General features: G+C 42.3%; 4 protein-coding genes across 7 annotated transcripts; 2 read left to right on the top strand and 2 right to left on the bottom strand.

The window, feature by feature from the left end:
* Positions 1-52: 52 nt before the first annotated feature.
* pgls (6-phosphogluconolactonase) lies at positions 53-6,142 on the bottom strand. The gene is given in 7 exon segments (XM_046304349.1): positions 53-854; positions 961-986; positions 989-1,100; positions 3,792-3,893; positions 4,255-4,362; positions 5,113-5,381; positions 6,022-6,142. Coding segments are annotated over 7 exon segments (807 nt in total). The 5' UTR covers positions 6,065-6,142; the 3' UTR covers positions 53-707.
* On the top strand, positions 6,112-8,700 carry LOC123999010 (zinc finger protein 572). The gene is made up of 4 exons (XM_046304324.1): positions 6,112-6,937; positions 7,317-7,404; positions 7,496-7,604; positions 7,846-8,700. Exons 1-4 carry the CDS (start codon positions 6,615-6,617, stop codon positions 8,574-8,576), a joined length of 1,251 nt encoding a protein of 416 aa, XP_046160280.1. The 5' UTR covers positions 6,112-6,614; the 3' UTR covers positions 8,577-8,700.
* Positions 7,025-16,110, top strand: LOC123999013 (zinc finger protein 24-like). Of its 3 annotated transcripts, XM_046304328.1 has the most exons (5): positions 7,025-7,029; positions 9,728-9,985; positions 12,303-12,442; positions 12,753-12,858; positions 14,941-16,110. In XM_046304328.1, exons 2-5 carry the CDS (start codon positions 9,736-9,738, stop codon positions 15,567-15,569), a joined length of 1,125 nt encoding a protein of 374 aa, XP_046160284.1. In that variant the 5' UTR covers positions 7,025-7,029; positions 9,728-9,735; the 3' UTR covers positions 15,570-16,110. The 3 variants fall into 3 exon arrangements, with proteins under 3 accessions (XP_046160284.1, XP_046160283.1, XP_046160285.1); XM_046304327.1 differs by lacking the exon at positions 7,025-7,029 and having other exon boundaries at positions 9,169-9,985; XM_046304329.1 differs by lacking the exons at positions 7,025-7,029; positions 9,728-9,985 and adding an exon at positions 10,002-12,203.
* LOC123999007 (peroxisomal membrane protein PMP34-like) lies at positions 15,564-25,985 on the bottom strand. 2 transcript variants are annotated; one of them, XM_046304319.1, is made up of 12 exons: positions 25,121-25,985; positions 24,859-24,909; positions 24,687-24,753; positions 24,413-24,564; positions 24,217-24,333; positions 23,749-23,897; positions 22,749-22,838; positions 21,197-21,282; positions 19,081-20,878; positions 18,770-18,882; positions 18,388-18,493; positions 15,564-18,154 (listed from the first exon to the last, which is right to left on the bottom strand). In XM_046304319.1, the coding sequence occupies exons 1-9, from the start codon at positions 25,197-25,199 to the stop codon at positions 20,728-20,730; spliced, it is 942 nt and encodes a 313-aa protein (XP_046160275.1). In that variant the 5' UTR covers positions 25,200-25,985; the 3' UTR covers positions 15,564-18,154; positions 18,388-18,493; positions 18,770-18,882; positions 19,081-20,727. The 2 variants fall into 2 exon arrangements, with proteins under 2 accessions (XP_046160275.1, XP_046160274.1); XM_046304318.1 differs by lacking the exons at positions 21,197-21,282; positions 22,749-22,838; positions 23,749-23,897; ... (3 more) ...; positions 24,859-24,909; positions 25,121-25,985 and having other exon boundaries at positions 16,245-18,154; positions 19,081-19,675.

Raw genomic sequence — 25,985 nt, 5'->3', positions numbered from 1 at the left:
ACATTGAATAATATTTTTTTTTGCATGTGGAAACTACTACGAATTGAGCAAATTATTTGTTGTACCTTTATTCATCAGTTCTTAATGTTAATATTGATAATTCTGTACAAATCTTTATTTTCATAATTGTACCCTTTAGCTAAGGGCATGTGCCATTTCAATTTATCATCAAAATCCTACATTTTTGGGGGTTAGACAGAAATGCATGCCCAAAATGTTATCGCCCACTTTGATAGTCAAATGCAAAGTCAAACTTTAAAGTAGAGGTCAACAGATTAGTAACAAAGTAAACACTGGTCCCATATGGAGACTTTCTGGCTGAGCTAGTTGGAATCCCAAACAGTTCCACGAGATTGTACACACTAAAGTTTTCATGAAATCAGAACCCTGAAACTTTAATAGTAAACCTATTTGTATTATGACATTACACTGTTTGATCTGGAATGAATCATCCAGCAACTACTTCAAATGGTTTTCCCCATCATGATACATACACTCAGCACAGTTCTACAACTGATGTGTCAACAATCCAATGTTGTTCCTATTCATTCATTCACTTTCATCCCATTTTCATGATATGTAGGTTTTAATCTCACGTCTAAAACATAACACCGTCAAATAGAAACAGGAATGTTCAGTGATATCATGTACATTTTTCTCTGTGGATGTTGAGTTCTTCAATTCCGGTTTGTCCTTCTCTTTGATCTTTAGAGTTTTGCTGCAGAGCCTGGTCTCTCCACCTGGAGTGTCAAGGAGGCAGCGGCTGGTTCATCTATGAGCCAGAACAGCTCACCGTGGCTGGGGACCACTCTGGCTGCAGGTAGTGCCGGGCCTTCCCCACCCTCCAGCACTTGCTGTGGGAGACCAAAACAGAAACTCACAAGTTGAAAGGAAACGCTCACTTGTCATAGTGTTATCAACAACCACAGAAATGCTCTCAATCTCAATAGGATACAGTACCTTTAGCACTGGTGCTTTGCTGCCCCTGTTGACACAAAGACCACACAGCGGGCTAAGTTCACCATGGGAAATGTCATGGTCACACGTTGTGGTGGGGGCTTGGGCGAGTCACCGATTGGGGCCACAATTTTCTGGGTTTCCTAAAAGAGGGGTAAAGCCAAAACACAAGAACGGTCCATACATAGCCAGTGGAGTGACTAAAACAACACATGCATGACAGGTGTAACCGTGTGTGTAAAAGAACACAAAAAAACACAGTACTGGACAGAACCAGACCTAAATTAACTGAAAGGAAGTATCTAAAGATCATTTTTTTAAACCTTACACTGAGACACCACAAAAACCTGTCAGTACATGCATGTATAGCACCATAACTTTGAATCTGTATTTAAACCTACTGCATATTACAGTTGAAGTCGGAAGTTTACATACACTTAGATTGGAGTCATTAAAACTCGTTTTTCAACCAAACCACACATTTCTTGTTAACAAACTATAGTTTTGGAAAGTTGGTTAGGACATCTACTTTGTGCATGACAAGTAATTTTTCTAACAATTGTTTACAGACAGATTATTTCACTTACAATTCACTGTATCACAATTCCAGTGGGTCTGAAGTATACATGAACTAAGTTGACTGCGCCTTTAAAAAGCTTGGAAAATTCCAGAAAATGTTGTCATGGCTTTAGAAGCTTCTGATAGGTTAATTGACATCATTTGATTCAATTGGAGGTGTACCTGTGGATGTATTTCAAGGCCAACCTACAAACTCAGTGCCTCTTTGCTTGACATCATGGGAAAATCTAAAGAAATAGCCAAGACCTCAGAAACAAAATTGTAGACCTCCACAAGTCTGGTTCATCCTTGGGAGCAATTTTCAAACGCCTGAAGGTACCACGTTCATCTGAACAAACAATAGTATGCAAGTATAAACACCATGGGATCACGCAGCCATCATACCGCTCAGGAAGGAGACGCGTTCTGTCTCCTTGAGATGAACGTACTTTGGTGCAAAAAGTGCAAATCAATCCCAGAACAACAGCAAAGGACCTTGTGAAGATGCTGGACGAAACAGGTACAAAAGTATCTATACACACAGTAAAACGAGTCCTATATCGACATAACCTGAAAGGCCGCTCAGCAAGGAAGAAGCCACTGCTCCAAAACTGCCATAAAAAAGCCAGATTACAGCTTGTAACTGCACATGGGGACAAAGATTGTACTTTTTGGAGAAATGTCCTCTGGTCTGATGAAACAAAAATATAACTGTTTGGCCATCAATGACCATCGTTATGTTTGGAAGAAAAAGGGGGAGGCTTGCAAGCCGAAGAACCCCATCCCAACCGTGAAGCACGGGGGTGGCAGCATCATGTTGTGGGGGTGCTTTGCTGCAGGAGGGACTGGTGCACTTCACAAAATAGATGGCATCATGAGGTAGGAAAATTATGTGGATATATTGAAGCAACATCACAAGACATCAGTCAGGAAGTTAAAACTTGGTCGCAAATTGGTCTTCCAAATGGACGATGACCCCAAGTATACTTCCACAGTTGTGGCAAAATGGCATAAGGACAACAAAGTCAAGGTATTGGAGTGGCCATCACAAAGCCCTGACCTCATTCCTATATAACATTTGTGGGCAGAATTGAAAAAGCGTCTGTGAGCAAGGAGGCCTACAAACCTGACTCAGTTACACCAGCTATGTCAGGAGGAATGGGCCACAATTCACCCAACTTATTGTGGGAAGCTTGTGGAAGGCTACCCAAAATGTTTGACCCAAGTTAAACAATTTAAAGGCAATGCTACCAAATATGAATTGAGTGTATGTAAACTTCTGACCCACTGGGAATGTGATGAAAGAAATAAAAACAAAAATTAAATCACTCTACTATTATTCTGACATTGCACATTAAAATACAGTGGTGATCCTAACTAACCTAAGGAGATTTTTACTAGGATTACATGTACGGAATTGTGAAAAACTGAGTTTAAATGTATTTGGCTAAGGTGTATATAAACTTTCGACTTCAACCGTATCTATAAGTGTCATTAAAATACATTAATTATGATAGACTGAAGGGGGGGTTCCCAGGGGGATTTATAAAATGGGCTGGTGAATGGGTGTGAGATTTTCTAATAATTGTTAAAAGCCCCATATGTCAGCCTGACAGTAATTTGTGATCATGTACTCATGGCATTGCACGACAATACATTTAGTTTCTGTTAACATGAACGCCTTCCCTTACATGTGTTAAACATAAATATTTGTATTAAACTAACTGTAGAGGGCTTATGGCTAATTTCCAGTTCAAATAACATGAAACTGGGAGAGGGCTGCTTCCAACATATATGCTGAGGGTTTTCTGGTCTCCCATAACAGATGACAGTCAATCCATTATGAAAGACTATCTGATGAGAAAAGTATCTAACAGCTTTAATTACGCCCAGACCAAGCAACGCCTTTTAACTGTTTTTTTTTTTTAACCCTCATGGAGAACAGATGGAACGTCATGATCTGATCATCACAAGACCACATGGTTAAAAAAATAAGTATCAGTAACATTGACGTAAATAGTTGTCCCGTTTTAGCTCCTTCCATACTAGAATTACAACCTAGTGAGTGATACAGGCGGGGTTCCAGGTTGTCTGAGAAGAGCTGAGCTTTATCATAGAACATGCTCAACACTTCTCCAGGAGTTGTGAGATTTGATCATCTGTGCAACGCGACTGCACAAAAAAAAAAAAAAAAGACAACCTGGGAGTCAACATGGAACGAGGCTACAGTGCATGCAATAGAGATGACCTGTAACTGGGGCGTAGACTGTGCTCACCTCCAGCAGGGGATGGTCTGGGAAGAGGGAACAGGTGTGTCCATCAGGCCCCATGCCCAGCAGCAACAGATCAAACACAGGGATATCCTCCTTCGGGAAGGCCTATATGTACATGTGAGACAAAATAATTCAAGGTAGACTCAGTCGAAATGACGTTGCCATGAGCAGCACCGGAGATATTGAGGTGAGCGAGACGCAACACTTCGCTCACACACAGTGTCTGCACGGGTTCCCTTTACGCTGTTCACAGCGTGGTAGACAGGGCACCAAAACAGCAGAGAAGTCAAGTCTTGCGCTTCAACGCTCTTAGTTGTTGTTGGAAATATCGCTGAGTCTACCTTCCATACAAAAATAGACTATAATATCTCAGGGTTTCATGTCATAACTTTTATTTGTTTCGTAACCATACAAGTGATAAATTCACTGTGTGTGTGTATATGCGTGCATGTGTGTGGGTGTGTACCTCCTTCAGTTTGCGGGCATAATCCTCAGCACACTCCTGTACAGATAAAGAGGGGTCAATCGCCAGGACCCCACTGTCTGGGATGTTGATTTTGGAGAACAACTGATTCTGTTGACAAAAACAAAACATTATTGAATATAAAGAGTTAGGATGAATATAAGTATATAAGTGAAGGTTTTAATAAAAACTAGATAAAGGTAAATGCCCTTCCCCAGAATTAAATGCGTGTGCTTGCAGAAAAATACAGACAAGGATAAGAATATGCACATACACTGACTGTACAAAACATTAGGAACACCTTCCTAACATTGAGATGCACCCACTTTTCCCCCTCTGAGCAGCCTAAATTTGTCGGGGAATGGACTCTATAATGTTGACTACAATACTTCCCATAGTTGTGTCAAGTTGGCTGGATGTCCTTTGGGTGGTGGACCATTTTTGATACACACAGGAAACTGTTGAGCGTGAAAAACAATGCCGTGTTGCAGTTCTTGACACAAATTTAAACCGGTGCACCTGGTACCATACCCTGTTCAAAGGCACTCAAATATTTTGTCTTGCCCATTAACCCTCTGAATGGCACACATACTGCACACAATCCATGTCTCAATTGTCCCTTTTTAAGCTGTCTCCTACCCTTCATCTAAACTGATTGAAGTGGATTTAACAACTGACATCAATCAGGGATCATATCCTTCACCTGGTCAGTCTGTCATGGAAATAACAGGTGTTCCTAATATTTTGTACATTCATTGTATAATAATTGTCATCTTTTTTTGCATAGCGGGTTTACAGGAAACTGATTTTAATATATGCAGCTGCAGAGGTGAGGACCAGTAAACTGTGAGATTATGTTACCTTGTACAGTCCATAGGTACTCTCTCCATCGTTGAAGGGAACCAGCCTCTCATCACAGAACCCTGCTAGCCAGTGGCTGCAGTCCAGGTCTGGCAGGGCAGGCAGCTCCTTGCTGAGCATGGACACCAGGCTGCCCCCTGAGAGGCCCAGGGAGAACCGGCCATGGTCCAACAGGGCCTTGTCAGCCCGAGATGCTACCAGGTGAGCCAGAGCTGGACCAAGCTCTGCTGCTGAGGGGAACACCACTACTCTTCTGCCTGACATCCTGACTGGAATAGAAGAGGGGGGAAAAAGAAGGTTGAGTTAACATAAAACCGTTTATTGTATAACCAGTGATGCACTTCGTATACCAGCGAGGAGGAAGTGTCACTGTCAATACACCACATTGTTTTACAATTCACCATGATATTGCAGAATTTCCCCAATTCAAGAGAAGCGTGCCAGCTACCAATAAATATAACAAAAAAAGGCAAGAGTGGACTGGTCTATAATAATAATGATGATGATAGGGGTGAGTAGTCTTCGGGGAAATTCACATCTCACTGTAGTCCGAATGTGACTACGCTTTACATTGCATGTACATCAGACTAAGTTCAAATGTAACTACGTTCAATTGAACTTTCTGCCTTGTAAAGAAACTTTCCAAGTTTTTGCCGTGCTTAGTTTTAGGCTGTGTAACCAGAAAACTGGTATAACAGTCGCATTTATCAGCATAATCTCACTGGTGCACGTTAAGTGTCCACTATGGTGCATGTAAGAAAGCTCTGCAGTGCCATTGATAGCTTGAGTCTCAATCTGGAGAGTAGGTGAAGCTCACCAGTTCCAGACAGCTATAAAATTCAAACTATTAGCTCTAATAAAGCGTGTGAAAACGCAACATTTTACTCAAAGTTAATCTTGTAGAATTACCTTCTCTTTTTTTTGTCGGCGAACGCAATTTTGACACTCGCATCACTTCCTGAAACTATTCATCCACTAGCCAATCAAATATCCAGGACCGCCCTGTTATGTTGAATTCTGGTAATTGTAGTGATTGTGATTGGCATAAATGCTGTGTGTGTTATGTGCACTGTCTTTGGATTTAAGCCTAAAAACTGTCTTTACGACACTCTAATCGTCTTTGATGATCTGGATTGTATACGATATTAGATGTAATTCAACTAACTGATAATTAACAGTATAGTAACAGACTATGTACTACGTATAATAATTGAACCCCCTTTACGCGATATAGTTATGGTAGTTATTAAATGAAAATGTTCTAAAATTATTATCCCAAATGCTTTTTAGATGCAAAGTTGCCACTTGTCTTTGCTGTGATCCTTTGTGATTTCCCCTCCGATCCTGTAGATGGAACCATGCGTCTTTGTTGTGTACATGTTTGTACAAAGAACTAGAGGCACACATTGTTATATACAACAAACTAAATATTTGACAGCTCGTTGAAAGTAATACATACAGTTATCGGCAGATTTGAGTTTTATATAAATACGTTTGCCAAAATGTCGACAGCCTTTTGTTTTCAAGCACAGCTCGTTTCTGTCATGGACGCGTTATCAAAAACAGCAGTTTCAGAAATAAGCAAACTAGTCGACATCGAATCAAAGGTTTTAAAATTAGAAATAACGCGTGGTCGGAATGAAATAGCAACACTTACAGAGAAATTGCAGCTGATGGAGAATTTGTTTTGGGTCGGCGGGGGGCACAGGGAGGACGCAACGGCAGATACACGCACGAAAACGCCTACAAGAGTGAGAGATGGTTCAATGAACGATTATTGTGAAAGACCTCAGTCTGAGCCCAAAATAGCTGCAATCAAAAAAAGGTTTGCAAAGTTGACCCTTTTTGAATATTCTATGGGCAGGTAATGTAATTGTGTGTGTGTGTGTGAATAGATCTGGGTCAAAGACGTGTGCTGTGTGAGTCCCAAAAGTGCACATTTCTAATTTGCTATAGTTTTTGACCCAGGTCTGGATTATACTGGCCACAAATAATAGCTATTAGAATGATTCTGCATGAAACCCTGTGCTGCTTGAATCCTGTGGCTTCTGCTTGCCCTTTGGGTTTAGGCTGGGTAACTGTAAAGCAGTTCTTGATAAATGCTGATATAAAAAGGATTTGATTAAATACTTGATTTATTGATTGAACCCAACCCTTTTCATCTGGCAGAATTGAATCTATTTGTTTTCTTGTTTCTTGCTTAGTGAGAGTTCCTGGGAAAATATTTGTCCTCCCCAAGAGATGCACGTCATCCATCAGGTTGAAGATGGTGCTCTTGTTTTGGAAACAGTGGTACGTTAACTGTCATTCCTTCTGTCAAGTAGCCTTACTGTAATGTCCTTCTAGTTACCATTTATTTGCTAAGCTGCTATTTACCCTAAAGCCTACCACAGTGGTGAGAGACCAGCCTGAGTTGATTGTGATCAAGGAGGAACCTTCAGAGGTGGACATATGGGGTAGTGGGCCAAAGACCGAGCTCATAAATGAAAATGGTGAGTGTTGATGGGTTAAAAATCACATGAGGGCCTGGGTGCCAAATAGTACACTGACAGTGACTTGTATTGGCATTGCTGAACAGTTGGGTAACCTAGAAGGTTGGGTAATATAGTGCAATAATGCAATAGGCAAAATGCAGAAGCATCGGCTTGTCTTGTGGAACTGAATATAAAGGTTGAACTGTTTAATTGTGTTCTAAAAGATATACTTATGCATTCCTTCCTGTGTCACAAACAGGAGCAGCAACATCACTTGATACAGATGTTGGGTGTCTCGATGTGCTTCAGCATTGTCCAGACAGCTCAGACAACCACCCTATACTTACTGAGAGCCAAGTGAACCACAGCACTCAGCCCTTATCCGGAGTGCAATCGGAGGACCTGGACACGCATTGGACGCCACCTGCATGTTCACAGAGCCAGGATGTGCAGCAGATCACACTTGCTGCACAGAGAAGCTCCATAACTGGAAACAGCTCTGGTGGTATAACAAATGTGCCCTCTCAGAGTTTCAGTGTGGCAAAGTCGAACATGAAGATCCACAGCCTGAGAACATCAGGAGCTAAAAGATTTGGCTGTATGCATTGTGGCAAGAACTTCAGGTGTTCTAGTCAGCTGGAAATACACCAGCGAAGTCACACTGGAGAGAAACCGTACCGATGCACGCTGTGTGGAAAGAGATACGCACAGAAAGGGCATCTTTATACCCACCAACGCACACACACCGGAGAAAAGCCATATCGCTGCCTCGACTGTGGCAAGAGCTTCATTCAAAAATGCACTCTCGATATGCACCAACGTACCCACACCGGAGAAAAACCTTATGTTTGTGTGAAATGTGGGAAGGGATTTACTAAAAACTGTAACCTTAAGAAACACATGGGTGTACATACAGAGTTTAGCATGCATGTTTACAGTGAGTCCAGTTTACAAGAGGACAGATGGACAAACAGACCTCAGCCGTACTAGTACCAACCATAGGCCTACAGCCTCTGCAGTGGATTTGCTGGACTTCAGCCATTCAAAGTTTTCCTCATAGGATATTAGTCTTTGCTTTTCAGAAAAAATAAAGCTGTCCTATTTTTCAACGTTTGCCAGGTCTCTATGTTGCTCTCTGTCATTTGTATTTTATTCAAATGTAACCTTTTATTTAACTAGGCAAGTCAGTTTAAGAACAAATTCTTATTTACAATGACGGCCAAACCCGGACGACGCTGGGCCAATTGTGCGCCGTCCTATGGGACTCCAAATCACGGCCGGATGTGATACAGCCTGGATATCGTTTTCCTCATTTGAAATAGGTTTTGGAGGTGAAATATTGCGGTGAAAGTAACAGCCGACCGCTAAGGGTCTATTTAAAAAAAATGGATCTAAACATTACCGCATTGGACTGTGGGATATTTGACCGTAAACCATGAATTAAAGCACAACAGAAATGTGTTGTGACCTTTACTTTCTGTATTTACGGTAAAGTATCCCACAATTCAAAGCGGTAATGTTTAGATTCATGAGCGAGGTCTATTCAGAAATATTTTTGAGAAGAGGGGAAACTCCATCGCATTCGTATTACAGAGCCCATTGTCTACGCTGCTCATGCGTTGTCCATGAGCCGCGCGGTGCATTCTGGGACAGGGAGAGCTCTCCTTCAAGGAGTGAATGGGAGTCAATTGGGCTAGCTCTAAACCCCCAACATTATCATGAATTTCGACAAGTACTACATTAAAAATATTTTCGGAGATGTGAGATAATTAACTTATCTGTAATATCGTATAGCTTTTGCATCGTATTTTCGAGGAAAATAGGCATACCCCGACTTTGAGAAGGGATTGCGTGACGATCAGTTTAGCAACCGCGTGACGCAGCATGACAACTTAAACGCGATTGGTCAAAAGTCTGATGGGTGAGGCTTTATACATTCGCAGTTCTTTTCCGAATGAGATTCCTATCTCGTAATTTAGCTTATCCCTGGTCTATTTCAGCTAGCTAGCCACCCAATCAATGTCTATTATTATTCCATTTTATTAATATCGCCAGCCTATCATACACGTTGGACTTCGTTTCTTTTTAAAACATAACCATGAATACGATGATAAATCGGGGAAGTTTTCAGACCCAGTTAGCTTCCATTATGGAAATGCTAAGCAAAGCTGCTGTGGTTGAAATCGGTAAACTTGTCGACGAGTGCTCGGCCGTTCTCCGTTCTGAAATATCCCAGCACATGAATGAGAATGATGCATTAAAGAAGAAATGTTATCTGCTAGAGATTGAATTAAAGACGGTAAAACTCCACGAGCGTAAAAGGGTCATTGCCAACCGTTGTCAGAATGGAGTTCAGGTCTCGGGACAAATATTTACGCATCGAGCAACAGAGAACCGAGGTGAGCATTTTTAGACGGTAACGTTAGCTAGCTTGCTACTGTAGCCGATTAAAATACATTCCACGATCTACGAGTTAAGACTGGTGTGGGCAGACTTTAGATACAACTAGTGAATTCACCACCCAACGAATAACCCGCAATTAGCTGCACACATTGTTCTATGTAATTGCGGGCTATTCTTTGGGTGATGTAAACAGTACATGGTTAGTTTTTGATAACTTTTTATGTGACCTCAGCCAAACAGCCAAATAACGTTACTCCATCTAAAAGTGACTCAATTCTCACTTGCGGTACAGTTCTAGAAACATAACACCCTCTACTTTCATATTACGTTAAAAAAACATTTCACAAATGCAAACACAGTTGCAGGCGACATGTTTGTGGCGTCCATCTTCCGTTTACACGAAGGTGTTCGTAGACGCAGATGCCTAACGGCAGGGTAGCCTAGTGGTTAGAGCGTTGGACTAGTAACCGAAAGGTTGCAAGTTCGAATCCCCGAGCTGACAAGGTACAAATCTGTCGTTCTGCCCTTGAACAGGCAGTTAACCCGCTGTTCCTAGGCCGTCAATGAAAATAAGAATTTGTTCTTAACTGACTTGCCTAGTAAAAAAAAAAAAAAAAACGTTAATTAGCACAGGTACGCCTCTGTCTTCCAGTTGTTTTCCGTAAACGAGCGCTATAACCCTAACCCTGTAGGTGTGTGGAACGAAACACCTGCCTCAGCAACTAGATCCTGGACTAGGCACCCAGGTGGTGAGGGTAGGCAACAACACATCTGAGACACTGACCATCAACACCGAGGCCCCTCAAGGTTGTGTGCTTAGTCTCCTCCTGTTCACCCACAACTGCGTGGCTGCGGACGACTCCAACACCATCAAGTTTTCTGACAACATGATGGTGGTAGGACTGATGACTATGAGGCAGCCTATAGGGAGGAGGTCAGAGACCTGGCAATGTGGTACCAGCACAGCAACCTCCCCCTCGACATCAGCAAGAGAAAGGAGCTGATCGTGGACTACAGGAACAGAGGGTCGCGCATGTCCACATCGATGGGGCAGTGGTGGAGAGGGTCGAGCGTCAAATTTCTCAGTGTCCACATCACTAAGGAATTAACATGGTCTGCACATTTGTGAAGAGTGCATGACAGAACCTCTTTCCCACTCAGGAGGCTGAAAAGATTTGGCCTGGGCCCTCAGATCCTCAAAGTTCTACAGGTGCACCATTAAGAGGGTCTTGACTGGCAGCATCAACGCTTGGTACAGCAACTGCAAGGCACCTGACCGCAAGGCGCTACAGAGGGTGGTGAGTGTGGCCCAGTACATCACTGAGGCCGAGCTCCCTGCCATCGAGGACCTCTACACCAGGCAGTGTCAGAGGAAGAACCAAAAAATTGTCCGATGCCAGCTACCCAAGCGATACAGACTGTTTTCTGCTGCCGCATGGCATGTGGTACCAGTGCAACAAGTCTGAAAACAACAAGACTTCTAAATAGCTAATCAAATGGCTACCCGGACTACCTGCAGTGACCCTTTTTTTGCACCAACTCTCTTGCACCGACTCTATGCACACATTGGACTCTACCCACACACACATACTTACACCCCAACATACACACTACATAAGCCCACACACACTTTCACACTCACCACATACGCTGCTGCCACAGTTGATTATCTATCCCGTTGCCTAGTCACTTTACCCCTACCTATATGTACATAGCTACCTTAATTATGTCATACCCCTGCACATCAAATCAGTACTGGTTTTCATGGTATATAGCCATGTTATTTTTTACAAGTTATTCACTGTGTATTTATTGCTTGTATCACTATTTTGCATTTTGGAAAAGGACTCGTAAGCAAGCATTTCACTATTTGTCTACCCCGGTTTACGACTTCATGTCAAATACTTTTGGATTTGATATGACAATCTCCTCTTTGTCCACAAAGCTGCTATTCATCTTGCCTGTAGACAACTCTGCAAGCATGTATGTACTTCCAAAAACGGTCTAAATAAAAATGAATAAGGAACCAAACATTTTTTTAACGTGTTGTTTTTGACCAGAAGAGCTACCAATTGGCACCTCTTCCGGTCAAACACAAAACGTAATTATTTTTTTTCTGTTGCTTGTCGATTTTTATTTAGACCTTTTTTGGAAGTACATCCTGTGTGTAACAGCAGTAAAGGGGGGATAGTTGCTGCAGGGCAGGCATATTTGGTGAGTAACTTATTTTAATGTTTAATGTTTACTGGGAAGATGAATGGTGGCTGGTTCAGCCACGGTCAGTATATTCATGATGGACGTTCCCATTTTCAGAGAAGCAGTCTGCCCCCGCGATAGAGAGTGTCTTTGGTAAGGACTGGTGCATGGATCTATGGAGAGATGGGGAGTCAATCCCTCAGGATAAAGAGACAACAATTGGATCGGCCATCTTGGGCGATGATGGGGTCACTCAGGTCAGATTTATTAATATCCTTGAATGGTACATCTCTGCCAGCCAGGCTGTCCCAATTTTCTCCCTTCCCCTGACCTTAGTCCTACCCATTTGATGTTTTCAGATCTGTAAGGTTAAAGACCGAGTAATGTGGTGGAAGCTGAGCGTTTTATACTTATCCGGAGTTCAGATCAAAGGTTTAGGGCCTAGGGAAAGGGTTAAGGAGTGAACTGGGACTGAAAGGCTTGGATCACAATGAAGGTTAAAGGTGCTTCTGTTACATTCAGAATAAAAAAGAAGGATAATAACGGTCTCTCACCTGTCTTGTGTAGGCAATAGACTTGGAGGACAATGAGCCTGACTTGGTGTTTATCAAAGAAGAGCTGTTTGAGGATCAGCCAGTGGACCAGCAGAGGGGACATGCAAGCAACAGAAAAAGTATGTGTGTCGTGATCATTGAAATTCGGGACAGCTCATTCATATGTAAAATAAATGACATCCTTTCATGAAGGAAGGATGCACGTTGCAATTGTAAGTCTCTGGATTAGAGTTGTATGCTACTATGACTTGTTAAGGAACTAGGGCTGTGGCGGTGATGACATCTTGTCAGCCTGTTATTGTCATGCGAAAAATGGCTGGTCTCACGGTAATTGACTGTTAATGAACATAAATACGTTTAGCATCTCCAGGCTCCACTCCACTGATGAAATGTTATGATATGAAGAATTGATTTCAGAAGAACAGAATGAGTTGGCCAACTCTGTTATCTGGCTATGCACCATGCCATAGGCTTGTTCATTTAGCAGACAAGATATGCTTATAAAATCTGTGCCATTATTTTATATTATATTTTTTTATATTAAGAAGAATATGATTGAAGTTACCTGAATAAAATAGAGTGGATGTGCGCATATGAAGTGGCTATGTTGAGTGTAAACTGGATAAAAATTACCGCTCAGGAAGGAGACACGTTCTGTCTCCTAGAAATTACCGTACTTTGGTGCGAAAAGTGCAAATAAATCACAGAACAACAACAAAGAACCTTGTGAAGAAGATGCTGGAGGAAATAGGTACAAAAGTATCTATATCCACAGTAAAACTAGTCCTATATCGACATAACCAACTAGCCTACCTGGTGATATATAAAAATGTTTAAAAACTTGAAAGGCCGTTCTGCAAGGAAGAAGCCACTGTTCTTAAACCACCATTAAAAAAAAGCCAGACTACGGTTTGCAACTGCACATGGGGACAAAGATAGTAGTTTTTGGAGAAATGTCCTCTGGTCTGATGAAACAAAAATAGAACTGTTCGGCCATAATGACCATCATTATGTTTGGAGGAAAAAGGTGGAGGCTTGCAAGCCGGAGAACACCATCCCAACCGTGAAGCACAGGGGTGGCAGCATCTTGTTGTGGGGATGCTTTGCTGCAGGAGGACTGGTGCACTTCACATAATAGATGGCATCAGGAGGTAGGAAAATTTTGTGGATATATGGAAGCAACATCAAAAGACATCAGTCAGGAAGTTAAAGCTTGGTTGCAAATGTGTCTTCCAAATGGACAATGACCCCAAGCATACTTCCAAAGTTGTGGAAAAATGGCTTAAGGACAAAAGTCAAGGTATTGGAGTGGCTATCACACAGTTCACAAAGACCTCAACCCTATAGAAAGTTTGGGCAGAACTGAAAAAGCGTGTGTGAGCAAGGACTACTACAAACCTGACTCAGTTACACCAGCTCTGTCAGGAGGAATGGGCTGGAAAGGGCCAAAATTCACCTAACTTATTGTGGGAAGCTTGTGGAAGGATACCTGAAACGTTTTGACCCAAGTTAAACAATTCGAAGGCAATGCTACCAAATGCTAATTGAGTGTATGTAAACTGCTGACCCACTGGGAATGTGATGAAATTCTGATATTTCACATTATTAAAATAAAGTGGTGATACTAACTGACCTAAGACCGGGGAGTTTTACTAGAATTAAATGTCAGGAATTGTGAAAAACTGAGAACATGTATTTGGCTATGTGAACTTCAGACTTCAACTGTATCTGTCGATGTTCCCTTGCCATCCATGTGTAATATGTGGTAGAATATGTATTGTATAACGGCACTATCATCGTTTCTTCGGGCTTGGCCTCATATGGCCTTATGCATACAGGTGTTTTGAATGAATCATTTCCTTGTTAGGCTTTGAAACATCCACAACGACCATGTTTTCCACTGTTTCAACCTATTGATCAATTTAAAGAAAAGTTCAATCTGTTTTAAAAGCACATACTGTTTTCATGTTTGTGATTTTCGACTGCATTTGCATTGTCAGTGGTTAGAGCCCTGAGTACCAGACCATTAGGACCTGATGAGTTAGCGAGTTGGGTACTACTAATTTTACTGCAGTCGTGACTCGTGACTGCCGGTTTGGCAGTAATACGGTCACTGCAACAGCCCTATACGGGACTGGTTATTGAACTGTTTCACAGCTGTGGTGCCGGTATTGAGATTTGTTTTCATTTGTACTGTACAGGGAGCGTAGCTGTGGAGGATGCTCCAGCAGTAGAGCGAGCAGCTGCCAGTCAACTTCACCTATACAAGGGGGACTTGAACACATACCCTGCAGGCAGCCAACAGGTACAGCCTGACACAGAGCAGCCCACATCCATTGAGAGCCTCATGGAAGATCCCACTCTGGCTGGTCTGGTTGACCACACAGCAGTGCCTGGCCCTGACACAGCCGATGGGATGTACATGGACTATCCTCCCCGCAACACATACGCACCAAGAAACCGGCCAAGCCACCAGCAGGGAACTGGAAAAGACCTGAAGCAGCAGTTTGACTGTTTGTTTTGTGGGAAGAGCTTTGGTTATTTGAGCTACTTGAAAGTCCACATCAGACGCCACTCTGGAGAGAAACCGTTTGGCTGCACCGTTTGCGGGAAGCGCTTTGCTCAGAAGACGTACCTGAAGCTGCATCAGCGTACACACTCTGGGGAGAAACCTTACAGTTGTACAGAGTGTGGGAAGAGTTTCTCTCAGAAGAGCTCGTTGAATGTCCACCTCCGGAGTCACACCGGGGAGAAGCCTTATAGTTGTGTCGACTGTGGGAAGAGCTACACCTATAAACACGGTTTTAACACACACCAATGTTTCAATTAATTAGATTTTTAATTTACATTTCAACCTTGTTTTGAAAACTGGCAACTGCAACATCTTTAACTGTATTGTAATCATGGTGGTTTTCGGTAGGTAGATTTTTTTTTTTAAAAGTTAACATTTTTGCGCTACTGTGTGCCCTAATGAACATGATCAAGCTGTTACTCTTCACTACATGGCAGAGAACTGTTCCATTCAAGTTCACTCTGCTCTGTCTGTAGGATTGCACACAAACACTGCCTTGTTGTCCCACAATTGGCAAGAGACTATAGATGCCCCACTGTTAGATGAATAGACATTTTTGAAATATCTCTAAAGACATGTACTGTTTGTGTTAAACAGTGGTGGTCCAGATACCAGTTGTTTGTGCTACTGTGAAGAATGCCAGTGTAGTAGACCGGTCATGTAAACATGTGCCAAATAATTATCTGTAATGAATTAAATGGGTACAGTAATACATTTACTTATTTGTACTCACATTACATTTGTATTCCATATGTTATAAAAATGTAAACATGGCAATGATTAAATGATTGAAATGGTATACCATTAATGGTGTTTTAATTATGAAAGCAAACTAAGTTTACAGTAGATGAATATATTCCAGGAAAACAACTGACACAATCATGGAAGCATTATGTACAAAACAAGTATAAAATGCACTGCTGGGAACAGAACTTGAAAACATCCATTTAATGATATCTTATGTCATTTGTACCAACGTATAGAGGACAATGCAGATACAGTGCCAGCTTGCATCAAACATTGGCAGGTTAATTCCTTGAGCCTAAAATATAGAACAGGCTAGTGGTAGGTAAACATTACAGTACTTATGAATTGTGCAATACTCATGCGCCACGTTCTTTGCAAAATAAAACTTCAATTTACTTTTATTGTAGGTAAATCATAACATGTTAGTGTTGTAGCGAATTCAGACAAGCCTACAACATACTGTAGTGTATTTGGGGGGAGGGGGTCTCCCGATGGACTCCCAGGTCCAGCGTCCAGATCCAAACCCCTTAACAAGGTCGCTAGGTGACGTTAAGGTCGCTCCAATATTGTGGAGTATGACATACACTAGACAGTATTTGGTTCTCCAGTTTGAGCAGAGCAGGCACACAATCCTTTAAAGGGGCAATCAGCGGTTCAGATAAGAGGCCTCCCCACCCTTTTCGGTAAAAAGCTGAGGGCTGGGACTGGAGCAATGTAGGCTAACAACTCAAATTCATAGAGCTATCGATGCAAGGACTGACCATCAAAATGATAGTTTTATCCATGTTTTGAGGCTATTTAGGGTGTCAGCCTAGTCGTTAAGAGTGTTGCCCTAGTAAACGAAAGGTCACTGGATCAAATGCCAGAGCTGACAAGGTGAGAAATCTGTCGATGTGCCCTTGATCAAGGCACTTAACCCTAATTGCTCCTGTAAGTCTTTCTGGATAAGAGCGTCTGCTAAATAACAAATGTGTTTATTTACTTTGTTTATGTTGGGTTCTGATGGGGTACAACAGTTCAACTAAGCTCATGAGGCATTAAGTTATATTCTTCAGCAATAAATGAGTACATAATTTCTAAGTCCCAAAATAGATGTAGCAACTTGCAGCTTGCCCCTTTAAGTCAAGAGTATTGCAATCAACCAAAAATACTTCATTTATTTTTATGAACAGTCATGTGTGTTTGGAGCAGTTGCTGATTGACGAAAGACAACTGACACTTAGAACATTTGTGCACTTGCTTCTTTTTCTTATTATCTTCCTTTTGACCGTGAGCTTTGGCCAAGTGCTGAGTGAGGTATACTTTCTGGGTGAAACCAATTTCGCATGTGAGGCATTTGTACGGTTTCTCACCAGTGTGAAGGCGCATGTGACACTTCAGATTGCCCTTCTGTGTGAATCCTCTCCCGCAAACAGTGCACGTGTGGGGTCTCTCTCCCGTGTGCACCAGGTGGTGTATCCTCAGGCTTGACGGACAGCTGAAAGACTTGCCGCAGTAATGGCAAAAGTACTTCGAGCTGTTCGAGGCCAGATAATCGGGAGCAACACACTTGTGTTTTTTGAGCTGAGTTTTCCCAGGATAACAGTTCTTACACACACTGCAGTACAGTGACTTGTGAGATTTCATATGCATCGTCAGATGGTTCTGCCGCAAGAAAGTCTTCTTACAAATCACACAACTTAACTTGTTTGTGTCGGATTTACTATGGGAGTGCAAGTTAAACCTATTAAAGTAACTGAAAGTCTTAGTCTTCCCAGCAGTCTTTCCAGCTTTGCTTTTTGACTTTGCTAAAGACTTCTTTGCATACGTTGGCTTTGTGATGTGTTCATCTTGTCCTTCGTTGGGCAACAGCTCGGTATCGTCTGGTAGGAACTCGTTCGTCTCATCGTCCTCAATGGGAAATACATGTTCGCCATATTCCTCCTCCACTCCGTCGATGGATATGAAACGTAAAGTGTGTCCTGTGGAGACATCCGTAGTTGACATCTCCCGTACCTGTTTATCCCGTCTCCCTGGCCTGTCCTGGCGGAAGGAATCAAAGGATGGATACTCATTGGAGGGCCCTTCTCTTCCATTGTCCAATAAGTCGTCATCTCCTGAAGCAACAGAGAAAATACAAAAAGAATACACATACGAGTTGTGGCTTCGATTGCCTGGCCACCTATTCATGAAAAACAATGTCCAACCTCCACGATGACCAATTTAAGAGAGGGTCACAGTGTCTTATAACTGTGCATGTCATCAAAAGCATACAGTTAAACCTATGCGATTTAGCACTACACCAGCCAGGCAATTCAAACATCTCATATTAAAACCTCTGACAACTTACCGTCTAAAATTATTGTTGGTCTTTCCTGTTGGTCTCTGTTGTTTATGATTTCCACCTCAAAATCCTCCTCTTTAACGTCAGCTTGGCCTGAAGGCACCTCTGTTGACTATGAGAATAAGACAAATCTTTTTTAGAGCCACTTGAAAAATGTAGACACTAAATAACAAAATGCATTGAAGGAATAAGACTTCTAAAACATGACAGAAGGGGTAAGTGTCAATAATGTAGGGGAGCCTCTGATTCACTCATTTCAAAGAGCTGGGCATCTGACAGCATGTCCTCTGTTGGTTTCCACAATCCTGCCTATAGTGCTTTCTCATATCAGTGCAGATGAAGAACAACGGATGAGGCAAGGGAAACTGTCATCAGTCTACTCACTCACTTTGGCAATGTGTTGCGGACTGTTCTCTGTGCTGTAGGGATCCCCATGGTTCCATAGATCAAGGCACCATTCCTTCCCAAATATTCCTTCGATGGTGGGGGACCCGTTTAGCCCTGGAAGAGAATGCAGAACTGAATTGGCACTTGGGAATATTGTGTCAAACACATTGAAAACAGTGGCCCCTATAGGACGAATAGACTAAAAGGGAAAGGAATGAAGACTATAAAATCCCCATTCTGCATGCATTCTTGTCAACACAACATGCATCCTCCTCCTTGTCATGGATGCATTATCAAAAGACCACAACATACCTCTGTCTATTCTGGTGATAGTTTCACCAGTTTGAACACCAACAGAGCGATAGTTTCCAGCCAGCTTGGGAGCTGTGCTTTTCACAATTGTCAGTTCACTTTCCAGATTATGCAATTTATCAATGAGAGCCTCATTTTCTAAAGAAATTCCCGCGTATTCGTCGTCAACCAGTTTGCACACATGAGCCATTGCGGTTCTAGACAGTATTTCCATGATGGAGGACAGTTGTGTGTGAAAAGAAGCGCGTTTAGACATGGCTCTGCGTTATTGTCCAAACACCGTTTGAATTGATATTAAAGTTGTTCAAACTAACCAAATATCTCGTAAATTTCGAACACAAAAAGCCTACCTAACCCAGCTGCTGAACAGAATCTAACTGGGAACAAAAACAAGAGGCGATGGAAATTCAATTTCCGGCCGACGCAAACGTATGACGTGAAACAGATTAAAATAGCATACATGTGGATAAAAATATGCTTTGTTAACTCTAACATTTTATAGTTAAACGGAATACATACCAATAATTTGATTAAACATATAGCACCGTAGTAAACGCTACATTTTAAACCTTTATTATTATGTGGGGCTGTGACCCCATCTACTGGTCCAGAATTATATTACTGTAAAAAAAAAAAAACGCTCCACATCAGTAAAAGGAAGTACGCAAATCAGAGGAAAAACAGATTTTTAAAAAGATAATCTGAAAATGACAGTGAATGCATATGGTCAAAAAAAGCTAAAATGTACTTATTTGAGAAGCAACACTTTATTTCTACCTTTCTGAGAATCGGAAATGTTGGTGAATTATCCATCCATGACATTGTGCTGTACAAAAATGCATTTAATTACATCCCTTAATTATTCTATACGTTTGTCAGAGAGATAGTTAATGACACAATGAAAAAATGTCTCAGTGATTTGACTAGAGCAACAATGCATCACTAAATAATTTGTGGATTTAGTTAAGCAGCTAATCTTAGAAGAACATAGAAAGTACAAAATGGTGAAATCCACATGAGTCTGAGGAACAAGTGGTGTCTACTTCCACAAAATTGGCAGTTACATAAAAATAAATAGACAAAAAACCTGGGACAAGGAGAGCCCGGTCATGGCTAGAAGGGATACAGCTTTTGTCAAATGAACGTCAGATTTGGCTTTTCGTAGCAGGTTAGGAGAATTTACGCAGCAGATTAGGAGAATTACGGTTAGGAAAAGGTTTTGGGTTATTGATGCTAATTTGGGGATTTTGAGCTAGCGCCCAATTGACTCCCATTCACTGTTTGAAGGAGAGCTCTTCTTGTCCCAGAGTTGCCCAGAATGCACCGCGTGGACCAAGTGATTGGTCGACAGTCTTCTGGGTGAAGCGTTATACATTTCCCCCATTCATTGCCCAATGGGACTGCTATCTCATCCTTTTTCTAATATCTCTGGTACAGTCTCAGTTCGATCCCCCCCCCCCCCCCCCTTTGGCCCTAACCCTTTGACACGTGCATATATGACACTTGCAATACGGTGAAAGATGTACCCCTAGCTACAATGCTTATACCTATCCAGACCCTTTAGACATGCCAACATTGAGGGGTTAGGGCTACGGGGGGGATAGATAGGGAGCCATATGGGATCGGATGTCTGATGTAACAGACAGACTAGTGGCTGGACGCAGGCCTCTTCACTCCCATGACCCTGAAAGTGCTGCTGGCAATCTTTTCGTAGAGCAGGAACACGAGGGCAGCGGTCAGGACAGTCTGTAGGAGTTTAGCTTCCAGGCCTTTGAACAGGCCCAGCATGCCATACTTCCTAATGGCAGGAGAGAGTGTCGAAAAACAGAATAGGAGATGAAGGCATTGTAGGAGATGAAGGCATTGGCTGCATTCCAGGTAGTCTTAATTGCAATGGTGCTGCACATATGATCAGATCTCACAGCACCTGGAGAAGTGTTTGACATCTCAGGAAACACATGAATATGGTATAAGAATCCTCTGAGATGCACAGCACGACGGCAATAAGACAACCTGGAACGCAACCAAGGACTAAGTCTGGTGTGGTAGCAGTCATGGGGCTTGGTAAATAAAATGTTGAAATAAGGTAGGCAGGTGTGTGTGTGTGTGGACCAACCTCACTCTATTGATCAGCAGGTGCATCACACTTCTCAGGCTGTTGACAAGTGGCGATCCGCCTGTGTGCTGCGTGTGTTGACCAAACTGAGAACGAGATGCAGATAACGAGCAGTGAAATTAACACACAGAGAGCTTGCTCCACTGGAATAACACTAAACATTGGGACAGCCCAATGTTTCACAGCAGAGCACTAAAACACAACCTCCAAACTGGCGGACACACTCATACAGTCACAGGACAGACAGACAGCCCTCACGAAAGAGTACTACAGAATTACTACACAGAACCTATTTGTGCATTAGCGGCAACGCAGAGACTTGTGGGGATTGTGTGGTGAACGTGTAGTTTACACACTACTCAAGATACACAAGTAGAGTTTTGTGGTGTCCGGTAGGAAAACAGTAGTGTCTCCAGTAGTAATCAGGTAGAGAGTTTTACTACTTGATGTTGGTAGCCGAGCTGTTTGCTAGTGTAACGGATGTGAAATGGCTAGCTAGTTAGCGGTGTTCGCGCTAAATAGCGTTTCAATTGGTGACGTCACTTGCTCTGAGACCTTGAAGTAGGAGTTCCCCTTGCTCTGCAAAGGCCGCGGCTTTTGTGGAGCGATGGGTAATGATGCTTCGTGGGTGACTGTTGTTGATGTGTGCAGAGGGTCCCTGGTTCGCGCCCGGGTATGGGCGAGGGTACGGTCTAAAGTTATACTGTTACCATTGAAATGTAGCTATATAGCCCCTGTTTTCGGCATGCGAGTTAATAAGAAGGTGTGTTTGTATGCAGATGTACAGTATGTTCATACTGGTATACTTACCTCGACATAAGAAGACTGGAGGCCATTGTTGGTAAGATTAATATTGTTTCTCAAATATTTATTTGTTCGTCTTATGTGACTTCTGTTAGCAGAGAATTGACAATGGCTTATAATTGTTTGTTTCTTGTACTTGTCTTTATATTCTAAATATAGATAAGGATGAACAAAAAGTGTAAATATCAAATTTTTTTGCTATTACATTTGTATAAACATTTCTTGTTTGATGATATAACTACATGTGCACTAGTCTAGTAGAGACACAGTAGTGACACAAGAAGATGTCAATAGTGAACAGGCCCAGCATGCCATACTTCCTAATGGCAAACAGTTGTAAATGTGCCAGTCGTCATTTGTAATTCAAAAGGGTTTATGTGGGAAATGAAAAGGTATCAGGAGAAAATCAGTACTGACACAACACTACACACTGAATGTGTAGGCATTAAGTAGTAATTCAATAGTGAACATGTAGGAATTGTGGTAGAATGTGTAGGTTTTAAGTAATAGATACCCAAAAGCTCAGTAGTTACACAGTAACTAGGAAATGCGTAGTGTTCACAAGTCTTGAAACGTCTTGAAACTACTTGAATAACTACAGAAATCACCACTGGTTTACTACACATCTCAAACAAATAGCAAAACCACGGTTTTGTGTAGATCTTGGGTAGAAGTGATTCAGTAGTACCTTTTCATGAGGAACATTCAAACAAACACACGCATGCTCACATACACACACTGTTCTTACCCTCAGGATGGACTGTACAGTCTGTAATGGGTATGTGACTGTGGTGGCCACTGCTTTGGCACCAATCAGAAAGACCTCAAGAGACAACAGCTAGAGAAATGGACAGAAACAGTATCAGGATCAGTTAGTTCCAGAATAAATAGGGTTGGGCAGGTATATAAAATACAGCATACCAGGGTATTTTTATATATTGGAGGCATGACTTCCAATACAATGGAAGTGTTTGTGAATGTCAATTGTTGTACTTTTTAAATCAATATTTTGAATCAAGATGTGTACAGATGCTTATTTATAAAACCCTCTTAGGCCTCACTCCCCCCTATCTGAGATACCTACTGCAGCCCTCATCCTCCACATACAACACCCTTTCTGCCAGTCACATTCTGTTAAAGGTCCCCAAAGCACACACACCCCTTGGTCGCTCCTCTTTTCAGTTTGCTGCAGCTAGCGACGGGAACGAGCTGCAAAAAAACCTCAAACTGGACAGTTTTATCTCTATCTCTTCAATCACGGACACTCTTACTGACAGTTGAGGCTGCTTAGCGTGATGTATTGTTGTCTCTACCTTCTTGCCCTTTGTGCCGTTGTCTGGGCCCAATAATGTTTGTACCATGTATTGTGTTTCCACCATGTTGTTGTCATGTGTTGCTGCCATTCTGTGTTGTTATATTATGTCTCTCTTTATGTAGTGTTGTGGTGTCTCTCGTCATGATGTCTTTTGTTCTAATTTAAAAATGAAATAAATAATGAAATCCCAGCCCCCGTCCCCGCAGGAGGCCTTTTGCCTTCTGGTAGGCCATCATTGTAAATAAGAATTTGCCTAGTTAAATAAGTACTGGTTGACAGATAAAGCTAATGATTCCTCTTTGCTTTTCTGTTATACCATTTATTTTGGTAGTGAGGGAGGACTGAAGGGCTTTTCCCCATCAATGAGAATTCAATTCCCATCGATAATTTTACCCAGTCTTTGCAAGTAATCCCTTCGCCCCCTCCCATTTACCTCTCTGTGAACCAAGCTTCTCATCTGCCTCTTCAAGCCCTCATAGATCGTGAACTCGACAGCCGGGTTGAGCACCAGCAGGAGCGAGGGGAATGTCCCGTTCCACAGGGCCCCCACCCCTTCCTCCTCAATGATCTGCACCAAGGCATCTGAGGGGAGGAGAGAGGGACACTGTTTACCCTAGAGACAATCTGACATAGTGACAAATAAACCAGACTAGGACAACAGTAGTACAATGTGTGTGTTGCCTGCGTTTTTGAAAGAAATAGAGAGAGGGAGAGAGAGAGAGAGAGAGAGAGTGTGTATGTGTCTGTACGGAGAGAGAGAGAGAGAGAGAGAGATGATGCTGGCTGAAGAGGCAGTGGGCACAGGGATGGAGCTAAACTTGTCCCCAGAGAGACAGACATTATACTGGCACACATCTACAACTTTATCTGTTTCCAACACTCATACTGCAGCTGCCTTTACCCATGACGCCTGAGTAGTTAGTGGGACGGAGGTCTGCATTGCGGAACTTTGCCCCCTGAAGCTTGAGCCGTGTGTTGACCACCCACAGCGGAGTGGTCATAAGCACGTTCACTACACCTGCAGAGAGATGGGGAGAGAGAAAGCTCAGAATCATTGCATGACACTGTTTAAGTGTTATTACGTCTTAATAACCTACCTGCAGCGGTGCCCATTAGCAGGTCTCTGCTTGGAGTTGACTTGTGTCCCCGGAGCCAGCTGGCTCTCAGGCTGTGGAAGCAGTAGAAGTAGATGAAGTTGGAGCAGCAGAGACTGCAGATCACTGGGAGCCAGCCACTGTAGGGCGCCAGCCTGCAGAGAGGACAGGCAGGGGGACAGACACAACCTCAGGTGATTCTGTTCAAATACAAAAAGGCTAAAAGAGCAGAGAGAGAAAGCAGAACGAGAGAAAGACAGAGCTCTTGTTAACTAACAACCCCTCTTCCTTGACAATTTCTGACAGAATGGCAGGAGTGGACCTGGCTTTCCTCTTCTCATCCACTATAGAAAAAGAGGGACAGAGAGAATAGACATGAGACTTGCACCGAGATATCTTATGTCCTCTATTCAGTTTGCCAAAAGGCGTAAAGATATAGCTAGCCTTACCTTGCAGCCGTAGTCTTGCAGTGTCAAGTGGGAAGAAAACGGTCACACTCCCTTAAAAACATAGGCCTACTGTCAAATGTAGGGTCTTCAAAATGTGAACATTTGCTGATATTAGGCTAACCTTATTTATAGGGGATACAGGTATTGGCAGTATTGGCCTGTCAGATAGCATTTTAAAAGAAAAACTGCCCCGTTTTCATGTAATACAGAGAATCTGCAAAAACCTATTATAAAAAAGGCAATGCACATAAACAAAGTTAACTTACCACTGCTCCTGCCATTGCATGCACCAATCTTTCATACGAGAAAACTTCAGCAAATCGAAATTCTCGAGTGCTCATTTTAATTGCGGGAGATACAAATGTAAACTTGACAGTTTTGTTTGCATTCCACTATGCAAAATAGTTAGTTAAAAAAAAAAAAAATCAGTTCCTTCCAGAGAACATCAACACGGCTGAATGCTCTTATGGGTTTTTCTCATAGTCATTAAAACCATTTCCCCCCGAATGCACTTCGTACTAATTTTACATCCAGGTCGTTCCTATAGCCAATGGTACATATATTCCCTTTCCCAATAAGGTGATTGGACAATAGGAGATGCCGCGTGTTCATTTTATTGGCTTTTCCAGTTGTCACTTAAACAAATTAAACGGCAGGGCTGCCTTCAGTAGGCATTTACTTTCTGGAACACTCAATTGAACGGAAACGTTGCTGTACTGAGAATGACCAGTTGAAGAACAGGGACGGGTTGTCATACTGTAAGTATTTGGTTGGAAAACGCTGTCAACAGTATCACTGCCATTTAAATACACTCATTACTTCAAGCCACACCCACCAAACGGGAGCAAACGTACCTCAGTCGGTTCAAGAACGTTTTGGGTAAACGTGTCGTTCAGTACAAACCGTTCCGCAACATAGCAAACGCTCAAGCGAACAAAACGCATCTCAGGCTTGTCCAGATACAGTACCACAGACATAATGGTTTAGTTATAAAACAAAAATGTGGACTAGGCTGCTGAGGGGAGGACTGCTCATAATAATATTTGTAATGGAGCAAATGGAATGGCATCAAACACATGAAACCATGTGTTGGATTTATTTGATACCATTCCATTAAAACTTCTTCA

The sequence above is a fragment of the Oncorhynchus gorbuscha genome, linkage group LG16, assembly GCF_021184085.1.
Source record: "Oncorhynchus gorbuscha isolate QuinsamMale2020 ecotype Even-year linkage group LG16, OgorEven_v1.0, whole genome shotgun sequence".
NCBI lineage: Eukaryota > Metazoa > Chordata > Actinopteri > Salmoniformes > Salmonidae > Oncorhynchus > Oncorhynchus gorbuscha.
This window is presented reverse-complemented; position numbering and strand designations above follow the sequence as displayed.

Excerpts from the sequence above, each read along its gene's own strand:
- LOC123999010 (XM_046304324.1), top strand. The coding sequence starts at position 6,615 with ATGTCGACAGCCTTTTGTTTTCAAGCACAGCTCGTTTCTGTCATGGAC. Across the intron at positions 7,405-7,495 it reads CTCTTGTTTTGGAAACAGTG|CCTACCACAGTGGTGAGAGA; the intron begins GTACGTTAACTG and ends TTTACCCTAAAG. Across the intron at positions 7,605-7,845 it reads CGAGCTCATAAATGAAAATG|GAGCAGCAACATCACTTGAT; the intron begins GTGAGTGTTGAT and ends TGTCACAAACAG.
- LOC123999013 (XM_046304327.1), top strand. The coding sequence starts at position 9,685 with ATGAATACGATGATAAATCGGGGAAGTTTTCAGACCCAGTTAGCTTCC. Across the intron at positions 9,986-12,302 it reads TCGAGCAACAGAGAACCGAG|AGAAGCAGTCTGCCCCCGCG; the intron begins GTGAGCATTTTT and ends TCCCATTTTCAG. Across the intron at positions 12,859-14,940 it reads ACATGCAAGCAACAGAAAAA|GGAGCGTAGCTGTGGAGGAT; the intron begins GTATGTGTGTCG and ends TGTACTGTACAG.
- LOC123999007 (XM_046304318.1), bottom strand. The coding sequence starts at position 19,336 with ATGTCTAAACGCGCTTCTTTTCACACACAACTGTCCTCCATCATGGAA. Across the intron at positions 18,883-19,080 it reads TATCACCAGAATAGACAGAG|GGCTAAACGGGTCCCCCACC; the intron begins GTATGTTGTGGT and ends ATTCTCTTCCAG. Across the intron at positions 18,155-18,387 it reads ACCAACAATAATTTTAGACG|GAGATGACGACTTATTGGAC; the intron begins GTAAGTTGTCAG and ends CTGTTGCTTCAG.